General features: G+C 51.3%; 2 protein-coding genes across 8 annotated transcripts in view; both read left to right on the forward strand.

The window, feature by feature from the left end:
• Positions 1 to 24: 24 nt before the first annotated feature.
• On the forward strand, positions 25 to 12,529 carry NCLN (nicalin). Of its 3 annotated transcripts, XM_085211765.1 has the most exons (16): positions 25 to 297; positions 2,790 to 2,980; positions 3,211 to 3,355; positions 4,266 to 4,360; positions 4,578 to 4,658; positions 4,856 to 4,959; positions 5,397 to 5,485; positions 5,645 to 5,784; positions 6,209 to 6,387; positions 6,590 to 6,677; positions 6,765 to 6,803; positions 6,917 to 7,080; positions 7,691 to 7,744; positions 7,835 to 7,913; positions 8,535 to 8,634; positions 10,506 to 12,529. In XM_085211765.1, exons 1-15 carry the CDS (start codon positions 117 to 119, stop codon positions 8,592 to 8,594), a joined length of 1,689 nt encoding a protein of 562 aa, XP_085067891.1. In that variant the 5' UTR covers positions 25 to 116; the 3' UTR covers positions 8,595 to 8,634; positions 10,506 to 12,529. The 3 variants fall into 3 exon arrangements, with proteins under 3 accessions (XP_085067891.1, XP_085067890.1, XP_085067892.1); XM_085211764.1 differs by having other exon boundaries at positions 8,535 to 12,529; XM_085211766.1 differs by having other exon boundaries at positions 6,920 to 7,080; positions 8,535 to 12,529.
• Positions 12,530 to 12,938: 409 nt separating this feature from the next.
• The window catches only part of CELF5 (CUGBP Elav-like family member 5), a 34,510-nt gene continuing 28,228 nt past the window's right edge, over positions 12,939 to 19,220 (forward strand). The window contains exons 1-3 of one of the 5 annotated variants that reach the window (XM_019610008.2): positions 12,939 to 13,016; positions 13,204 to 13,320; positions 13,531 to 13,639. In XM_019610008.2, the coding sequence (XP_019465553.1) occupies positions 12,939 to 13,016; positions 13,204 to 13,320; positions 13,531 to 13,639 (304 nt within the window). Of the gene's footprint in view, positions 13,017 to 13,203; positions 13,321 to 13,530; positions 13,640 to 17,072; positions 17,501 to 19,220 lie in introns of those variants that run through there. The other 4 variants (XM_085211768.1, XM_085211767.1, XM_085211769.1 and 1 more) reach the window with 4 other exon arrangements.

Raw genomic sequence — 19,220 nt, forward strand, 5'->3', positions numbered from 1 at the left:
TCCCAGCGGGTCTCCGGAGGGGCGGCGTGTGATTACGTCACGCGTCTCCGCGTCACGTCGCGCCGTGCCGTGCGTGCCGGTGGTGCAGGCCGCAGCGGCGGGTCGGGGCCGCGGCGATGCTGGAGGAGGCGGGCGAGGTGTTGGAGTCGGTGCTGAAGGCCTCGTGCCTGCCGCTCAGCTTCCTGCTCTTCGTCCCCGCCGTGCTGCTGCTCCTGGGTCCGCCGCCCGCCGCTGAGGCCGCCCACGAGTTCACGGTGTACCGCATGCAGCAGTACGAGCTGGGCGGGCAGCCCTACGGTGAGAGACGGCGGCGGGCCTCGGGCGGGCACCGGCGAGGGGGAGGTTCGGCCCCGCGGTGGGCATGGAGAGGCCGTGGGGAGCACCGGGAGCAAAGGTGCCGGGAGGGCAGCCGGGACCCGCCGGGCTGAGCGGAGCTGCTCGGCCCCGGTGTGAGCGGGGGATGCGGGGAGCGCCGTGCCGTGACCTCCGGGCGGCCGCGGAGCCGTGTGGGCTGAGCGCTGCTGCGCGGCACGGAGCCCGGCTGCAGCCATCTTGCGTGTCGGCCGGCAGCTCCGTTGTGTCCCGCTGCCCTTGGCCGCTCTGCTCTGCAGGTTGATCCGTCACTCTTCAGTTCACAGAATCGCAGAATGGCCCGGGTTGGACGGGACCCCAAGGATCGTGAAGCTCCAACCCCCTGCCACGTGCAGGGCCACCAACCTCCGCATTCAGCACCAGCCCAGGCTGCCCAGGGCCCCATCCTTGCTGGCCTTGAACACCTCCAGGGATGGACGGGGATCCACAGCCTCTCTGGGCAGCTGTTCCAGCACCTCACCACTCTCACAGCAAACAACTTCCCCCTGACAGCCAACTGAAATCTTCCTTCCTTCACCTTCAAACCATTTCCCCTTGTCCTGCTGTTATCTACCCTTACAAAGAGTTGATTCCCCCCTTTAGGTACTGAAGACTGCAATGAGGTCACCCTGCAGCCTTCTTTTCTCCAGGCTGAACAAGCCCAGCTCCCTCAGCCTGTCTTTGTAGGGAGGTGCTCCAGTCCCCTGATCATCTTTGTGGCTCTCCTACAAACCCTCTCCAACAGCTCCTTGTCTTTCTTGTACGCTCTTCAGTTCACAGAATCACAGAAAGGCCTGGGTTGGAAAGGACCCCAAGGATCCTGAATCTCCAACTTCCCAGCACGTGCAGGGCCACCAACCTCCACATTCAATATCTGCCCAGGGCCCTATCCAGTCTGGCCTTGTGAGAGGCCTCCTTTCTTTTATAGCTCTTCCCTCGTCTCACCGATGGCCTCCAGTTCCTGTGTTCAGCTCCAGGCAGGCTGCCGATTGTGCAACAGCTCTCCTCGGGGCAGAAACACAACCTGTGAATTGCTGGAGTGCTGTAACCTTCAGCCCCCACTTCCTCCTACTCCCTAACGTAGAGCCAATGTCGTCTGAGTTTTCTGCAGTCATTTATCCCACATCAGGACGTGTTCTGCCTGTGAGCAGCTCTGCCCTGCTGGCTTTCTGTGCTCTGAGTTTCAGGCTTTGTTAACAGCTGGAATTACAGGCCTGCGTTTATTCTGTGCTGTCATAGGGATTGTTTGTAAATCTCTCAGGCCTTCGTAGGGTTAAATGGTACAAGTTCTGAAAGGGCAGCTGTCCCTGTGCACTTTGTGGATATGGCAGATGCTGCTGGTGGTTTCTGAGCACCTGAAGTTATTACTGGGCTCCTTCATCTCTGAGTGTGTCCACATTTTGAAACGTCTGCTTTCGAGGACGTCCCTGAATCACACTGCTGTGTTTGGACATCGTGGTTTGGGGGTGGTGGAGTGGTTTTCCTCATTATGGATTGAGGGGGAGGGTGAATAGTGACAGGACAAGGGGGAATGGTCTTAAACTGAGCCAGGGGAGGTTTAGGTTGGATATTAGGAGGAAGTTTTTCACTCAGAGGGTGGTGAGGCACTGGAACAGGTTGCCCAAGGAGGCTGTGGATGCCCCATCCCTGCAGGCATTCAAGGCCAGGCTGGATGTGGCTCTGGGCAGCCTGGGCTGCTGGTTGGTGACCTGCACACAGCAGGGGGTTGGAACTGGATGAGCATCGTGGGCCTTTGCAACCCAGGCCATTCTGTGATTCCTAATGTTTGTCAGTTACACAGCATAGGAGCTCTGCACAGAGGCTTTAGTGTGGCTGACCTCTGTGTCTGGGGTATGGCCCTCCCTGGTGCTGTGCAGGGGAAGTGCAAGCCTTTTTTTTTTTTTGGCTTAGGTGCTCTGACCTTTGACAAGATCAAGCCAGTGTTAGAGTTACGTTAAGCTTTAAACTTAACCTTTTGCAGCTGTCCGCTCTGGCATAGGCTGACATGCTTTCTGGAGCACCCTGCTCTTCCCTTTGCTGCTTGTGAGCTGACCACGATGAAGTTTTCACTGCAGGAGCCGGGATTATGGAAGAATAAAGAGTGTTTGGAGCATTATAAATTGCGGGATAGTTCCGAAATCTCTGATTACACAAGATATCCTTCTAGTCCTCTGTTCCACAATGCTGGAGCTGTTGGCAAGCCTCTGGATTGCTGTTCTGTCAAGGACTGTACTTTTGCGTGGAGGATTTGATAAACTGAAGCTGAGAGCTTGTAACTTTCTTAATTGCAGAAGCATCGTGGTGGGTGGATGAGCAAGAGCAGACATGGCTCTGAAGTTCATCAGACTGTAATCAAGACTGTTTGGAGAAGGAGCTGAGCTCTAGCAAAAGGAATATGGTGAAACTGCTTGCTAACCCTCTCCCTGCTGTCCCTGCAGGCACCAGGAGTGCAGTGCTTAACACAGAAGCCCGCACTGTAGAAGCGGACGTCCTGAGCCGCCGCTGCGTCATGATGCGGCTGCTGGACTTCTCCTACGAGCAGTACCAGAAGGCTCTCCGCCAGTCAGCTGGTGCTGTGGTGATCATCCTGCCACGGTCCATCTCTTCTGTCCCACAGGATGTTGTAAAGGTGAAAAGAGAAAAAAAAAACCCACCTCATTTCCTTTCTCTTCTGCTGGGAGATGTATCTGAGAGGGAGCGAGGCTTGGGTTGCTGCAGGGCTGAAAGCACCTGTTGTAACACAAAACAAATCACATTTTGGAAATTTGTCTTTCCCTCTCTGATTTGTTTTCCCTTTCTTTTTTCTATCCTCTTGCATGTTGAGCCTTTGCTAAGTTTGTGTCTCACTTAAATCCTCAGCAATTCATGGAGATAGAGCCAGAAATGCTGGCTATGGAAACCATTGTGCCAGTCTACTTTGCAGTGGAAGACGATGAGCTGCTGTCCATCTATGAACAAACACGGGCTGCTTCTGCATCACAGGGCTCTGCCTCGGCTGCAGAGGGTGAGTTCTAGTAAGTGGGAGAACGTGTAGAAAAGAACAGTCCTGATCCCACCTCTGAGGCTGCTCCGCTGCGTTGCGTGCAGTGCAGACCAGCGTTCTGTTGCCTTCCTTTTCATTCTGTCTTTGAGATATAGTGGGATAAAAACACAGCATAAGTGAGAATAATTATTTACTGTATTTGCATGGGAGTGAGTTCTCAGCTTTACGCTGTTTTTAAGAAGATAGGAGGCAAGATTTATGTTACAAACAGCACTGATGATGTTAAGGGACTGCAGTATGTTGGGAGAAGCTGAAGCTTTCTGTCTGAGCACAGGTCAGCTCCGTGCTTCCATGTTCTCCCTTGTGAGTAACGTTGCTGCCTTGGTGACCTGCTGAACACGGTGGGCTTTAGATCTTCAGGGTCTTTTTTGTTTTAGCCAATTTGAAATATGGGATTTCAGAACAGAACGAAAAAGTGTGGTCACCTGGATCCCAAGTCAGTGCATAAACATAAGTGTATGGGGCTGCTGAATCACAGCCTGAACCTCTGATTGATCACCTGAGGCGAGCAGTGAGTCAGCCAAGGAGCACAGGTGAAGGCAAATCAGCTGTGCTGCAGGAAGGGGTGGAGCCTGGCTGCACCTCTCCTAGAGCCATTGAAAAGCTGACTGCCAGTGGGGAAGGATCTCTCTGGAGATCTGCTCCATTGGAGTCCGTCTTGCGAGCCCAGGGCAGGGTGTCTTTCTTTTCCTATTCCAATATAACAGTTACATCCCAAGCTCCTGGACGTACCATACCATCTGTATATCCATTGATTGTACACATAAGCGACAACTGAGAGGGCAAAGTGATTTGAAACTCGTGTCTCCAGTTAGCAAGGGGAATGGAGGGGTGAAACTTCCCCAGGTGTGGTGATCTCTTTTTGTCCTAGTTCTGCTTCACACCGCAACTGCCAATGGCTTCCAGATGGTGACCAGCGGGGCGCAGAGCAAAGCTATCCACGACTGGCTTATACCCAGTGTGGAGGTGAGTTCCAGGCAGATTCTGACTGGTGATGTCGATGGGATGCCTTCTCTGCGGGGATCTCATCAGCCATTTAGAGTAATGGGGGAAGTCGGGTAAGAATCTGAATTCCTCAGAATTGAGACCACTTGGAGACTTGATAGGTTTGTAGAAGTCGCGCTGTCTTTGTCCTGGCATGCAAGGAGGGTTGCTGAGTGACATTTATTTCCTTCCTCTCCAGGGGAGGCTAACAGGGCTGGGTGGAGAAGACCTGCCCACTGTTGTGATAGTTGCCCACTACGATTCTTTTGGGGTGGCTCCAGTGAGTATTCTTTTTTTCTTGAAGCCTTCTCTCCCATCTGTACCTTTTTTCCTTTTGGCCTATGACCCTGTATTTTCTTTTGTTCTTAAAGACCAAAATTAGTTCTAAGTGGAACACAGAGGTGTGTTTACCATCAAGGCTGTTCTGGAGCACAAGAATCACTGCTGTCACTGACTCTGTCCCACTTTGTCCTGCAGTGGCTGTCTCACGGTGCTGATTCCAATGGCAGTGGTGTCTCAGTGTTACTGGAACTAGCCAGGCTGTTTTCTCGGCTCTACACCTACAGACGTACCCATGCTGGGTAAGAAACTACTCCATTTTGGGTTGACTGTAGCTAAAATCAGGTAGGAAGGGCTTTTGCTCCAGACTTGTAGGATGTTAGAGTGTACAAGCAGACTTTTAATTGCTTCCCTCTTGTGCTCCTTCTGAGTACACCAGCTGTTAAGGGCCAGACTCCTTCCTTTGGTTTCATGGTGTAGATCTGCTTAACTGCAGGGACAAGTGGATGGAATTACTTAGGAACTGGATTCCATCCTCAAGCACTGGGAGCTCCTCTACCCCCATCTTGCCACTGCCTTCCTTTGTGGCACACAGGAAGCATTTGTTGACAGGCAGTTTGTATCAGGCTGACTGATGTGATTTCAGCTCACATCTGAGCACGTTAGTTATGGAATACAGTAAATTAACCACGGAGTGTGGTGGGCTAATTAATACCTCTCTGTTTTCTTTGATGAGCAGGTACAACTTACTGTTCTTTGCATCTGGAGGTGGCAAGTTTAATTATCAAGGAACCAAGAGGTGGCTGGAGGACAACTTGGACCACACTGGTGAGCTAAGGGGCTGTCATTCCAACGAGTTCTTTGGCAAGGATTCTGTTAATGTCACTGTGTTAAGTCTTATGTTATCTCCTTGTGCAGGCCTTTTTCTGGGGGGGTGGAAATCCAGCACAAAGCACAGCATTACAGGTTTGGATTTTTCTCTTGCAGATTCCAGCCTGTTGCAAGACAATGTAGCGTTTGTTCTCTGCCTGGACACTCTCGGCCAGGGCAATAGCCTTCATCTTCATGTCTCGAAGCCTCCCAAGGAGGGGACCTTGCAGCACGCGTTTCTGAGAGAACTGGAGATGGTAATGAAAAGGTTGGGTGGATGGGAACTTGGGGCTTAACCTCAGGGAGCTGCGGCTCTCTTGCAAGAGGAAGAAAGGGAGGAAGACATGAAGAAAGGGTCTGTCACTGAAATATTGTGTGTGTTGTTTCTGGTCGCTTGATCTGGAGTGCAGACATCCTCACACCGCAGTCCTGAATGAAGCATGCCAGATCCGCTGAGTTTTCCACAGTGCTTTGTTAGGACTTGTTGCTCGTAAAAACGACCCGTGTGATTTCTGTAGTGACACTCAAAGAACATTTTGATAGCATCAGTGGCATCTTACAGGCGGGAGCATATTTACCATCTGCAGTATAAAAATATTGGGTCTGGTTGGGCTGAGCTGAGCAGGATGGGATGGTGCGGTGGGACTCGCGGCACCCCGAATGGCTTTGCCTTTCCCTCAGGTTGTTGCCAGCCAGTTCCCAGAGGTGAAGTTTTCCATGGTGCACAAGAAGATAAACCTGGCTGAAGACATGCTGGCATGGGAACACGAACGCTTTGCGATCCGACGCTTGCCAGCTTTCACCATCTCCCATCTGGAGAGCCATCGGGACAGCCTGCGCAACAGCATCATGGACAGGAGGTGAGAGGCTGGGGGTGAAATCCGGCCCATGAGCGCAGACTGGCCTCAGGGCTGCCAGTGCTGTTCTGGCAGTCGTGGGATGGGGAAGAAAATATGGGCAGCTGGGCTCTGGGTTAAGTGCCCTGCTTGATGCAGTGCAAAGGGGTGGGCTGTGGCAGAGCTGATCCCATTGACAAGTGGATGATCCTCCGTTTTGCTTTAGGTCACAAGTGGACACGAAGGCACTGACCAGGAATACCAGGATCATTGCTGAGGCTTTGACGAGGGTCATCTACAACCTAACAGAGAAGGTAAGAGCTGCCCATCCTGCGCTGCTTGCCAGCCTTTCCTGCTCACCCGAGCTTGCTCCTAGCAGCAGCCTGTCTTTTCCCTTGCAGGGAGCACCTGCAGATCTGCAGATCTTCACGGATCAGATGGTAAGCACAATATATTTTTGTAACAAGAGGAGGGGAAGGGATCAGGAGCCTGGGAGAATTCTGATTTCAGTGTGTGTAGCTGACTCTGTTTCTTTGGTGGTGTTTTCCCACAGCAGATCCAGGAGGAGCAGCTGGAATCAGTGATGGACTGGCTGAGCAGTCAGCCCAGGGCTGCTCAGCTGATTGATAAAGACAGCACCTTTCTCAGCACCTTAGAATATTACATGGGTCGCTACCTGAAAGATGTCAAACAGCATCATGTGAAGGCAGACAAACGGTAAGGAAAGAGGTGAAACAACCAGCCAGGGCGTGCAGACTGCCTTCTCCCTCTGCTCAACCTTGACTCTGAGCTGGAACCTTTCTGGGTTCTTGATAGGTGGCTAGAAGTGACAGCTCTTTTTCTGTCCTTATGTCAGTTCTGGTTCGTGCTGCGTTCTCCCAGAGATAACTCTTAATCATTTACAAAGCAAAAAGCCTCAGCAATTCGCTCCACCTCAAGAGCTTGTTTATCCCCTGCTTTGATTCCACCCTTCCCATTCTCAGTGCTGCTTCTCTCAGCAAGAAAGAACTAAACTCCCCTAGAAAACTTCATGTAATTGCCAAGAGGCAGCTTCCTTCCTATCTAGCCTGCTTAGGTTAGAAGCAGTTTCGTGAGTCCAGCAGGGCATTGTCTGTGTGCCTTGTAGCTGAATGTTGTGTTCAGAATTGCACCGTTGGGCTCCTAACCTGTAGGAAGACTTGACAGCTGAAATAAGCTCAGAACTCTCACCCAAGTGGTCGTACTACCTGACTCTGGCTGGATTAACTTCTTGGGAGGAGAGATTTGGGCTGTTCTGACTGCAGTGTCTAGAAATTCAATCATCCTGAAGAATTTCTGCTTTCCACAGGGATCCTGAGTTTGTTTTCTATGACCAGCTGAAGCAGGTGATGAATGCATACAGGTATGGCCCTCGGGTGTGCTAAGCTGTCTGTCTCTGTCTCTGCAGCAGTACCTGATGTCGCAGTTCCACAACTTCTTTTTCTTGTTGCAGGGTCAAGCCAGCAATCTTTGACCTGCTTCTGGCCGTCTGTATAGCAGCCTACCTTGGTGTTGCCTACGTTGCAGTGCAGGTAGGAGAAAAGCAGGAAACAAAGTTCTTATTTTCCTCTTAATTCACATTAACTGCAGGAAGTGGGGCTTACACAGCCCCGGTACCAAATGTGGAAGAATAATGCCGTCCCACTCTAAAATAAGAATCCAGAACGGCTGGCTGTTCTGGTGAGGCTGTGCTAAGGACAATCCCTTCCCACTCCTGCTGTTTTCTTTCCTAGTGCAAAACTACTCGGTTTTTGTTTGCTGTTACAAATTATTTGATCTTGTTATGTCCGTCAGACATCTCAGTAGCTGTTACTGGCTCAGAATGCAGTTAAAGACTTCAGTGAGCCTCTAAGGCATTTGTGAAAGGTGAACAACTTTACCAAGTGTTTGCATCTTCACGGTAGCACTGATGCAGGTCTGCGCAGAATTTCTGTGAGCTGCTGTTTTCTGTGCAGCCCCAAATAACTGGCACCACTGGATCCTAATTCACCAAATCCCACGCAGTCCCAAGGCTGTCAGTGATCCAGGCAAGATACTGCATTGATACGTTGGTGGTGTTTTAAGCCTTCTAGTAAATTTTCTCCTTGCGTAGGGCAGTTGTTTTAGTAGAACTTGCAAGCACTTATAGGTACTTATTTTTCTTCTGTTTCCAGAACTTCGGTCTCCTTTACAGGATGATACAGAGATTATCCCTTAAAACCAAGCAGCAGTGAAGCGACAGGTCGTCCTGTGTACAGCAGCACTGAGCCATCGGTGAGCCCATCAGGAACCTTCTGCCTTCCATTGAATCCTGCTGCTTCTCTTCCTCTCTCTCCTCTTTGCTATCCTAGAGAGGAGAGGAAGGCAGGAAGAAAACAAAATTTCAACTCCTATGCACCTTTTTAGGCGCTTTCCTTCCCCTCACTTGCACCAGGTTTGTTTTCCTTTGCTTTTTTTTTCGCGAGGGAAAAGCTCAGAGACTTCCATAGTTCCTGCAAGTTGTTTAAACACTGAACAGCTGACGCTGAGCAGCTTCTGTGAGTATGAACCCGAGTCCTGCACCTTCGTGGACATTTGTGCCATACAGCCAACTCGGAAGCTGAAACTACAGAGCAGATGTATTCTCTCTGCCCAGCAAACCAAGGACTCCGAGCACTTGCTTAGAAGAAAATATGCACACGCAAATTAAAGAGAGTACTATTAGCATGTTTTCTTATGGTACCTCTTCTTAAGTTTACTGCCTGGCTTTAGGGAGGTGTGCTGAGCAAGCAGTGTGTCTAGCAAGCATCTTTATGCAATTTGTTCAGACAGTGCAATAACTCATTCCCTTTCCTTGGAGGTACACTGTAAACAGTCTTGACTGTTATAGAGGGGATGAAGAAAGCTTGTTAAAACGGGTTCCTGCAGAAGGGTTCTTACCGGGACGCGCCGTCCTGCCCCTATTGGAGGATGCATTTTGCTTTGTACTTGATTTCTCTTAAAGTTTGTCCTTGGACAGATTGCTGCTGCCACTATGTGCTGAACTCTTGCTTGGTTTTTAAAGGCATTCTACAGTCTCAAACGTTGCAGGATCACGTTCTGGGCTGTTTCATTTATTTAGGCATTAATAGCAAGAACAGCCCGGTTCCTGCTGAGCTCTGATCGATCTTCGTTCCTCAGTTTGTGCTTTCAGATGGGTTCTGGATTTTGGGGCTGTATTTGTGTCCGTGTGCATCTCAGGGTCTCATTTTATGTTTTTCAGCTCTTATTTCTGAAAATGCTGTTCTCGACCTGCATGTATAAGCAAATTCCCCAAGTGCTTGCTGCTGCCTCCCTTCACACTCCACCCCCAGTCTGTAGGAAGGGAGGCAAGACACTTGGCCATTAAAAAAACAAGCCAACAAACATAAAAAAAAAAAAAAAAACAACCCACAATCTGTTTTATGACTGCTGTTTTAAACATGTCTGATTGGAGAATTGTAACTATGAGAGTGTATCTTGGAGCTCCCTTTGTTATCCTTGAGCAATCCCCGCTTATAGCTCTTTCCACCCAGAAGTGTTGGCAGTCTGGCTGGCAAAGCTGGGAGGGGCAGGCAACCATTGCTCTGGCATTGCCATCATCTTAAGTTTAAGCCGTTTTTCTAGATTGCCTATTTCTAGAGAGAGCTGGCTGCTTTTTCCGGGCAGTGCTGTGCTCTGTTTGCCCCCAGCTTCTGAATATGAGACGATTTTTGACCACAAGCCCTAGGCTAGTTGTAGTTCTAGAGGGGAAAGGGATTGAATACCACTGTCCTGCCACTCAAAAATGTCTCTCTGAGTTCATCCTTTATTAGAAAACCCCTACTTTAAATAAAAACAGCACTTGTTACAGAGGGTGAAAAGCTCTTACGGGTTTGAAGGATGGTGTCCTTTTTGTTTTGTATGCAAGGAATTCAGCTTTGCCTCCTTATCTGCATCACAGCTGCTCTATGCTCACTCCTTAAAAAAGGTTTTTTTATGGCCGCTGTCTGCGTCCTTTGGATGGGGACCAACGCACGTATTTCCATCCATCTTGGTTGTTTTTTTGCTGTTTCCCCCTCCCTGGCGTACCTTTGCCCCATAATGTGTGCTTTCTGCTATATTTAACGTGTAGCAATTTGTTCTTTAAAGGTTCTTTTCTTTTCCAGGAGAGCATGCTATGTCTGTGGCTCCTTGTAATATCAGCAGGTGGCATGGTACCGAGCGCTCCTGAAATATCATCCCTACGGGAAAACTTGCCTTTTCTTTTTTCTTTTTTTTTTTTTTTGAGTTCTTGTTTGAAATATGTCTCTCTGTATGCATGAAGTGTTTGTGACAGCCCTCTGCCAAATGAATGTATAATGACTTCAGAAATTGGTTGCTGGAAGATGAGCTGTGGTTGTTTTCCACTGCACTTGGATATTGCACGTACTGCGTGCTGGGAGGGTGCAGACCTGGGCTTGGAGATACAGGACGTGCACAGAACGGCACCTGTCTCTGAATATCTGGAGGCAGCACCAGAGGTCTCCAGCTGCACTCCGTCCTTTGTCTGTTACCCATGGACGGGACATGTTTCACTCCATGTTACTTAAGCAGGCTTAATGAAACCGCATTACAAAATAGGAAAGTCAGAATTATCAGCAATCCTCCTTCAGCTGCACTTGGGGAACATTAAAAATTGGCAAGAGAGAAAAGGACAGATCCAAAGCATTCCTCTGTGCATTGGAGACTCTCAGCTTCCACTTTTCCAGTTCTGTCCTGGTTGAGGTTATAGCATTAAAGCAAACACTTCAGTTCCTCGTGCTCTCAACTGTAAAGTAATGCTCCTGACGCAGTGCCAGGAGCAGCTGTCTGAAAACAAGATGAGTAAAGATGAAGGAGAAAAGTTCATACGTCCCCAGGGGCAGTTGGGAAGATGTGCATTGTTCTGTGCACAGCCATAATTTGTCCCAGCACCTAATTGGTCCATCTAGCTGCCTGCCATAGAAAGTCATTTTTACTACAGATGAGGGTTTATGCTTCTGATCAAAGTTTGTTTGTACTGAAGCGTTATATGGTTAAATTCCAACTTGTAGCTGGAACAGCGACCATCCTGGCAGTGAGCTTAGTGCCAACGTTGCCACGTTTCCTCTGGAGAGATGACAGGGCAGCATGGAAATATCCCCTCCTGCTCTGCCACGTTTTGAAGTGACAAGTGAATGGGTGCTGATTCATACTGCAGCACATCTGATGAATCTCACTGCCAGCGTGACACGCAGCAGCAGCAACCCAGCGGCTGTTGTGCTAAAATAAAGGTTCTCCACAACGTTGCAGAAGAGCTCTTGTAGCAGATTTTCATGCTCTTGTTTTGACCTGGCCTTTAATTGGGAGTTTGCCTGGCCTGGAAGGAAGGAGCATGAAAAATACATGCCCATGTATGTGCAAGAAACCAGCAGTTACACTTGTAGCCAAAAAAGCAGAACTTTGCCTGCTGTCCTGGTGCTGTCAGAGATCACAATGTGCAGAAATCTGTGTTTCCGACACTGATTGGACTCTTTCTCTCCGTTCCCCACTCTGGGCACTGGGGGTTACATGGGATTAGTTCACACTTTGTAGCTTATCTCCCAAATAAGAGAGGTTTACCCCTGTGAAATAAGCACTACCATGCGATATGACCAGCTGGAAGGAGTCACTGCAATCTGTTTCAACCTTTAAGACCCCGCGTAGCCCCAAACTGCTGCGGGCGTTGGGTTTGGGTTTGGCTTTGTTTTAAACCACGCTCATAACACACAAATCAACATAAAGAGCTTCCCAGCACTCGTGGTCAGGCTGGATTTGGTGTTTAGAGCCATTCGGCCCTGAGCGAATGACCTGAAGGGATAAGAACGCTCGGTTTGGCCTCGGTGTGCTGGGGGCTCATCTCTGGTTTGCTCCATTCTCATTTGTAGCCATGGAACAATGTGATGTGGAACAGCTCAGGAAGAGGTGTTGATTTATCCGGTGTGGTTAACACAACTGTTCATATCCTAAAGAACAAATGTACGTCGAGGTGAATATTGAACAGCTGACAGCAAAGACAATGCAGTCGATGAACGTGCTATTTTTTTTCGTTTTGTTTTGTTTTCCCTGCTGATGTGACAGTATTTAATATTTTAACGTTTTTCATTTCCACGTTTGTTTGTCCCTTTGCAAAAATAAACTACGAGTGAGAAGGTTTGGTGGCACATTCATTGGGGAAGCGTTTGCTGTGGAACCTGAGGAGATACACCCCTTATGTGGGGAGAAGTGCTCAGGACGAACTCCATCCTTTCTGTAGAATGAAAAGTGAAGTAGTTGGATAGAAAAGGGCTGGGTTTACAGTCTGAGATGGGTCCTGGCACGTCCAGCAGTGCTTGTCCCCATTTATTCTGTGGGAGCGCAGCCCCGCGTCCCTCACAGCCCCTCAGTTTCCTTCAGGCTTCGCGCCTCCAGCCATGAGATTGGCGGGAAGAGCAAGGGAGCCAGGGGATTGGCTGGAGGAGCAGGGAAGCCGCGCGATTGGTGGAGAGGCGGGATGGAGGTGGGGCTTGGCGCCTCGATTATTCGGGCGGGTCGTGGCGGCGGCTCTCCTTACCTCCCTCGGGATGCCGAAGGCTGAGGAGCTGGCGGCGGCGAGCGGCCCGGGGAGCAGCCCGGAGGAAGAAGAAGAAGAGGAAGGAAAGGTAACCTCTACGCTGGGGTTGCCAGGACGTGCCTGCTGGCTGTGGTTTTTCTGAGTGAAGGTCGCCCTGTAGGAGGGGAGGCCCTGTGGATGGTGGGTGCTGTTAGTGAGCACAGGCACTGAAGGCTCGGGGGAGGCCTGCGGCTTTTAGACCACGCTGTTGAAAATGGTGATCCCTCTCTCTCTAGAAAAGGAAGAAAGAAATGCGTTCAAAGTCAGAGAAAAGGCCCAAAACTGAGGCGAGGCCTTCGAGAGTGGCAGCAAAGTCCCAGGGACGGGACAGCAAAGAGGAGGGCATGTTCCAGGTATGGAGGGCACAGCCCCCTTCCTCTTCGTGCTCCTCTTCATACCTTCCTTTCGTGGCACAGATCTCCCCTTCACCTCCTCTGTAGCAGAGTTGGCTTCTTGGGATGCCCGCTGCTCCCTTGCTGCTCCTCTGGTGTTGTGAGCAACCCTGTGGCTGCAGAGCAGCTCGCTGTGGGGCAGGGCTCAATGCTGGCTCTGTGTTCCTGCAGATAGGGAAGATGCGCTACGTCCAAGTGTCCTGCTTCAAGGGGAAGGTGCTGGTGGACATCAGGGAGTTCTATACGGACAAGGAGGGGGACATGAAGCCGGGGAGAAAAGGTACTGCTGGCTTCTCTGGGTGGTGTCTGCAGGCTGTGCTGGGCTCTCCCGGCCTGCTGACTCTTTGGTTTCTCACTGATGGGTCACTATTCAGCTTAGACCTTTTGCTCTGGGACTTTAACAGTGACTTGCTAGCTTGTCTTGAGATTCACAGGCCCCAGACCATTACATTGCTCTTCTCTCCTGCCATGCATGCTGTAGGGCTCACCAAAGATGCAGCTCCTGTGAGACAAATTGAGGAATGTTTTTATCCTTGCTATTGATTTTTGTGTTAATGCAGATGAATTTCTTTGAGCTTGGTTTGCTCCATGACCACTAAGCATGGTTTTCCTTGCAGAAATTAATTTCCTTCAAGGAAGAGACTGCTTCCTTGATTACTCAGAGGGTATTTCTTACCCTGGAAGATGGGAGCAGAGCAATGAAACCTTTCTGTGCCCATTGGGGTGGAGAGGGAAAGGAGCACTGTGGACACCTTCCAGGATGGAAAGAGCACACTTGCAACCAAAGACAGAACATCTGTTAGCTATAACAGAAATCAGGAGGAAACGTTTTTCATTTAATTAATGCTTCTGCTGTTTTTCTCAGGAGTTGTTGGCCCCTGATATTTATCTAGAGAAATTAATAAAGCTCAGCCCTCATTCTTTAACAAAGCCATAAGGAACAAGTTGATAACGTTTAGCTGGAACCTCTCTGCAATTCCAGGACCATATTTGTTTCCTAAAGGAGAGGGAAGGGAAATGAAGACCTTATCTCTACTGGTCTTAAAAATAAAAAGCCAGCTCTTTTCTAGAGTTTAAGCTATAGTCGTGGTTTCTTGTTAGCAGTAGCTTTTCTAAATAGAGCTAGAGCTGGCATTTCCTTTGGGTGGTGGAAAGGATGGTTCTCTAACTGCTGGGTAGAGCAAGGCTTCCCTAAAATCTCTTTCCAACTCATGAAGGTGGGAATTTTCCTAGGGAACAGACTACAAGAGGCTGCAGGACTCCTTGAAAGGCAGCTTGATCTTCTATTCTCACACAATGCTTTTGTGATAGCACTGAGTACTTGCTGATATGGATGCTGAAGCACTGACACAATTGCTGTGCTCAGCAGGCTGCCCCTGTTTCTTTTCTGGGCTTAGGCTGCACCTTTTCCTTCTGTAACTCTTTTGAAGGAGCTGCTGTGGGATGCTGCTGGATGCTGACTGCTTGCTCTGAACGCCCTTTCTGCTGTTTCCAGGCATTGCTCTGTCTGCAGAACAGTGGAACCAGCTGAAGGAGATAATTCCTGAGATTGATGCTGCAGTCAAGAAATTCTGAGATGTAGGATGTTGGACGCCTTCAATCTGTTTCTTTCCCCTGGAGTGAGCTGAGAATGATAGGGCCAAGAAGTCTCACCTGGAGCTTTTCCTTGGCCATGCGGGGTTTTCTGCACTGAGGTGGTGGTAATGAAAATAGAAGAGTCTCTGACACTTGTCATGAGCACGTGGAACTTGAGCCAGGGTAAGGCTTTCAGCCCTTCTGGTCTCAAGCAGACATGAGATCTGTGCTAGTGAGGGAACTGAGCAGCTCTGAGTGCTTGGGAGGGCACAGCTGCAGCCTGGCTTCCCAGGGGGCATGGCTGCCAGTCTGCAGCTTTGGCTGCTCTGCATCTTTTCTGTCCTCCACTTGGTTGAGTGCTGAGTAAGATGGCTTATATACCTCAAGTCATCATCTTTTCTATCTTTTCTATCTTCTCCACTTGCCATTCTGGGTATTTCAAGTATTCTCTGCATTGTTGGGATTTCTCTTTGATTTTTTTTATTCTTGGAGTGAAGGAAGTTGTTACACTTCAGCAACTGGTTGGTTTGTAGAGGGTGAACGTGCACAATAAATGCATTGGCATTACAAAGAGTTGCCAGCCTGTGAAATACTGCACTTCTACTCCTAGTTTCAGGTGTCTGTAGGTCGCTGTTCTCCTTTTGGGAGGAGTGCTCTGTCCTCAAACACGTCCTCATGTTTGTTCATACATTCCCAATACTCCTGTAGAGAAGCAGCCAGCCAGCAGCCTGCTCCAGGCCTTGGGAAGGAAGAATGGGAATCATTCAAAGGAACTTTGGAGGCTTATTAAAGAAGGAAAATAAAAGCCTAAGATGGCAAGCTATGGGAAGAATAGAGAGAGGGTATTTCCTGCTTGGGCTCTAAATGGTTCACACTCCAGGATCAGCTGCAGCAAGCACAGCCCTCCTCAGCAAGACTTCTCCAGACTTTGCAGCAGGCTGCGTCTTCTGTCTATTTTGGGTTCTCTCCTTGCCCTGGTTTCCATAGTATCCGAATGCTTCCTGCTCTTAAATATATCCCTGTGACACTTGCAGCACCTTGGTGGAGTAGGAGGTACTGAAGCCGTTGCTCTGTGGAGGTGCTGGGCTGTGACAGCTCGGGGCTGAGTGGAAGATGTGGGGCGGAGCTGTGAATGGAAAGTAGGCTTTCCTAAAGGCTGAGTTCCGAGCTGCTGTCACTTCCAGCAGGGATAGAGGGGGTGAGGGGAGAAAAACCATCAAACCGTCTCAACTAAATGAAGGGCTCGGGGGGTGTGAGGATGGGCAGCTCAGTGCCTGCTGCCTTCCCCCTCGTCCTGTGCTCACACAGCAAAGTGCCACGGCGCTCTGGCTGGTGAGAGCACGGCTGTGCTGCCGTGCTGTGTCACAGAGCCGGGCTGCTCGTGCTGCTCTTGGAAGTCTGGCAGTCCTTGGGCTGAGAGCTCTTGGCTGTGTGTGAGGATATTGTTAAGAGGTTACGCTGCTGCTCACCTCGGGTCAGCCTACAGTGAGTGCAGGGCTGTCGGTGCTGATGGTCGTTCAGCGGTGCGTTATCAGATGAAGCTCTGTGTGGGCAGGGCTGCAATTACTGCTGTCCAAGCCCGACTCCTGCTTCCATGCAGAAAAGCTGTGCTGGTTGTTAAGGCTTGCTGTGTACTCCTACTGTGTGCCAAAGGTATGAAGCCGTGGTGCTGGGAAGGCTCGGTTGTTCTGTCCCAGCCCTGGGGAACCAGATGAAAGGTTGTAAAGCAGCCATTTCCATCCACGATGCCCCGTGCAGGAGCAGAGCTGAGGGGAAGCGGTGGCCGAGCTTATGAAAGCAGCTGCTTCTCGAGGGGCAGAACTGTGGGCTGGTTGGTGCTTCAGCGTCACCCCGATGTAGCAGAGATGGGAGCAGCCCAGGCCACCCAAAATGTGCTGCTTTTCCTCTGCTGCCTCGCAGCATCCACCGCAGCCGGAGGAACTGCTGGGACAGCAGCTCCCGTTGTCTCACAGGGAGGCAGGTCTGAGCTCGGGGGCGGCAGCAGCCGCTCCGCTATGGCTGCACCTCACCCGGCGCGGCCCGAGCGGGGTCTGCCGGGATCCGCAGCCAGGATGGAGCCGCGCCGCGCCGCTTCCTCCCCGAGCATCGCTCGGAGCGCCATCGCCCACCGCCGCCCCGCAGCGCCTCCGTACCGCCGCGCGCCGCCAGAGGGCGCCATAGCGCGCTCCTTTGTGGCTGCGCGGCGGCGGCGCGGGCGGCGGGGCCGTTCCCAGGCGCGCTGCCTCCCCCGTCCGCCCGCAGCCGCGCCGGGCGCGGGGCATGGCCAGACTCCGCGAGGGCGAGGCGAGGAGGCAGCCGCAGCCGCCGCCGCTCCCGCCCGCGCCGCAGCCCCCGCCGCCGCGCCGAGCCTCCCCCATGAGCAGCAGCGGCGGCGCGGAGCCCCCCGCGCAGCCCGACAGCATGAAGGACCTGGATGCCATCAAGCTCTTCGTGGGGCAGATCCCGCGCAACCTGGAGGAGAAGGACCTCAAGCCGCTCTTCGAGCAGTTCGGCAAGATCTACGAGCTCACCGTGCTCAAAGACCGCTACACCGGCATGCACAAGGGTGAGGGGTCCCGGGGCACGGCCTGCTGGCGGGGGCGGCTCCTCGTGGGTCCTGCGGGGCCACCCCACGCGCGACCACCGCGTTCCGCAGCCGGCCCCCCTTTATGTTCCGCCTCCCCTCTTCCCCCCCTCGCCTCCCTCAGGTGAGGGTCGGCAGCCCCGAACCGCCGCCGAGGGGCGGGGATGGGGTCGGCACCGAGAGATGGGCCACGCCGGGTCGTGCTGCGGCTCCACGGCTGCCCCCGCTGGGCTCGAGCCGGTGCTGTGACAAAGGGCCGGGGGGTCGCGGCCCGAGGGGGGCAGGTCACGGCCGGAGGCGGCGGGTCGGGAATCCCGCGGTACGGAGCGGCGGTTTTCCCGGTGCTCTCGGCCGTCCCTGGCTGCGATACAGCAGTGCGATGGTAAAGTCTGCGTAACAAAGAATATTAGCGGTCGGTGTGCTATTTACCGCGGCCTTTAGGAGAGATGAGAGGGGCCTTCTTGAGTGCCGAATCGCTGAAAGACCTTTAGTAGATGCACAAAAAAAAAAAAAAAAAAAAAAAAAAAAGTTCGGGGAGGTTTGTTTAGCGACAGTTGTTGTGTTTGAAAGCCGTGTTTTGAATAGCCGTCGTGTTCTGCGTGTCAGCTCCCTCTGTGGAGCCGTTCCAGCTCACCCTTAGCAGGTGTTTAGGATCTTACAATCACCACCGCTCAGGCACTGAATGGGAATGCACAGAGCCCATTTGCTGTGCCGTTTGATGTAGTGATCTCAGCACCACTCCCTGGCACGCTCAGATGGAACCTGCAGGGAACCCACAGTAAGTACCCTGAAAGCTGTCAGTGCTCAGCCTGGGGAGCTGTGCCCTGAGATGCTTTGTGATGGAAGGAATGTGAGTCGCATCCAGCCCTGATGCCTTTGGTTTCTTCTTAAAAAAAAAACAAACCAGCAAGCCCAGTGCTTCTGGACTAAACAGGGAGGGACAGGGGATGCAGAAAGATAAGTTTATTTCCAAGCAAAAAGTCTAATCTAACCCTAGTGGAAAAATAGAAAAGCTCCTCATAGAAGCCTAACAGAGTTGGGCTGGCTTGGATTTAGCCAAAGGTGTAAAAGTGACTCAGAACCAAGGTGTTGTGTGTTTGTATGTGTGTGTGCACAGAGCCCAAACCTGTGACCATCTGACGGTAAGCAGTGAGCTTCCGAGGCTGGAGGGAAGAGAATGGACCCAAGGCATGAGGTGATGGCACACTTCATTGCAGTTGGCTCATTGAATATAGACTGTGTGGTCTGTCGTTATGTTTCTGGAGCCAGATTCTAGAGATCAGCCACTTAGATAAGGGAGTGAAGAAATCAAATACATAATCTAGGCATCCCTGGTCCCAGTGTTCCCCTCCCATCCCGCTGGGTCTGGCTGTGTTGGTGCAGGAGCTGCTCTGCTCCCTGTGTTATCAGCAGTGTGCTGGCGGTGGGACCCAGTCAGGGCTTTGCATCCCCAGGGCCATGGAAGGCTTTGGCAGATCCTGTGCATCAATCCCTGCACCGTACAGAAACCATCATCATCCTTGGTAGGCTGAAATATTTTCTCTCCCCGTGATCCAACTGACAGCTCACAAGCATCTTCCATCTGCTTTTTCCTTCTCCAGAATGGGGAGAAGTACTCATCTGAGAGGCCAGCACTGCTGGCAAAGACCATCAGCTTTTCTTGCAGCCCCTTGCAGCTTGACACCAGGAGCTGAGCAGCTCC

Source organism: Meleagris gallopavo, chromosome 30 (genome assembly GCF_905368555.1).
Source record: "Meleagris gallopavo chromosome 30, MGAL_WU_HG_1.1, whole genome shotgun sequence".
NCBI lineage: Eukaryota > Metazoa > Chordata > Aves > Galliformes > Phasianidae > Meleagris > Meleagris gallopavo.

Bases quoted from the DNA above. Each gene is read 5' to 3' on its own strand.
- NCLN (XM_085211764.1), top strand. From the start codon at position 117: ATGCTGGAGGAGGCGGGCGAGGTGTTGGAGTCGGTGCTGAAGGCCTCG. The intron at 2,981-3,210 runs GTGAAAAGAGAA...TTAAATCCTCAG, and splicing joins TCCCACAGGATGTTGTAAAG to CAATTCATGGAGATAGAGCC. The intron at 7,081-7,690 runs GTAAGGAAAGAG...TGCTTTCCACAG, and splicing joins CATGTGAAGGCAGACAAACG to GGATCCTGAGTTTGTTTTCT.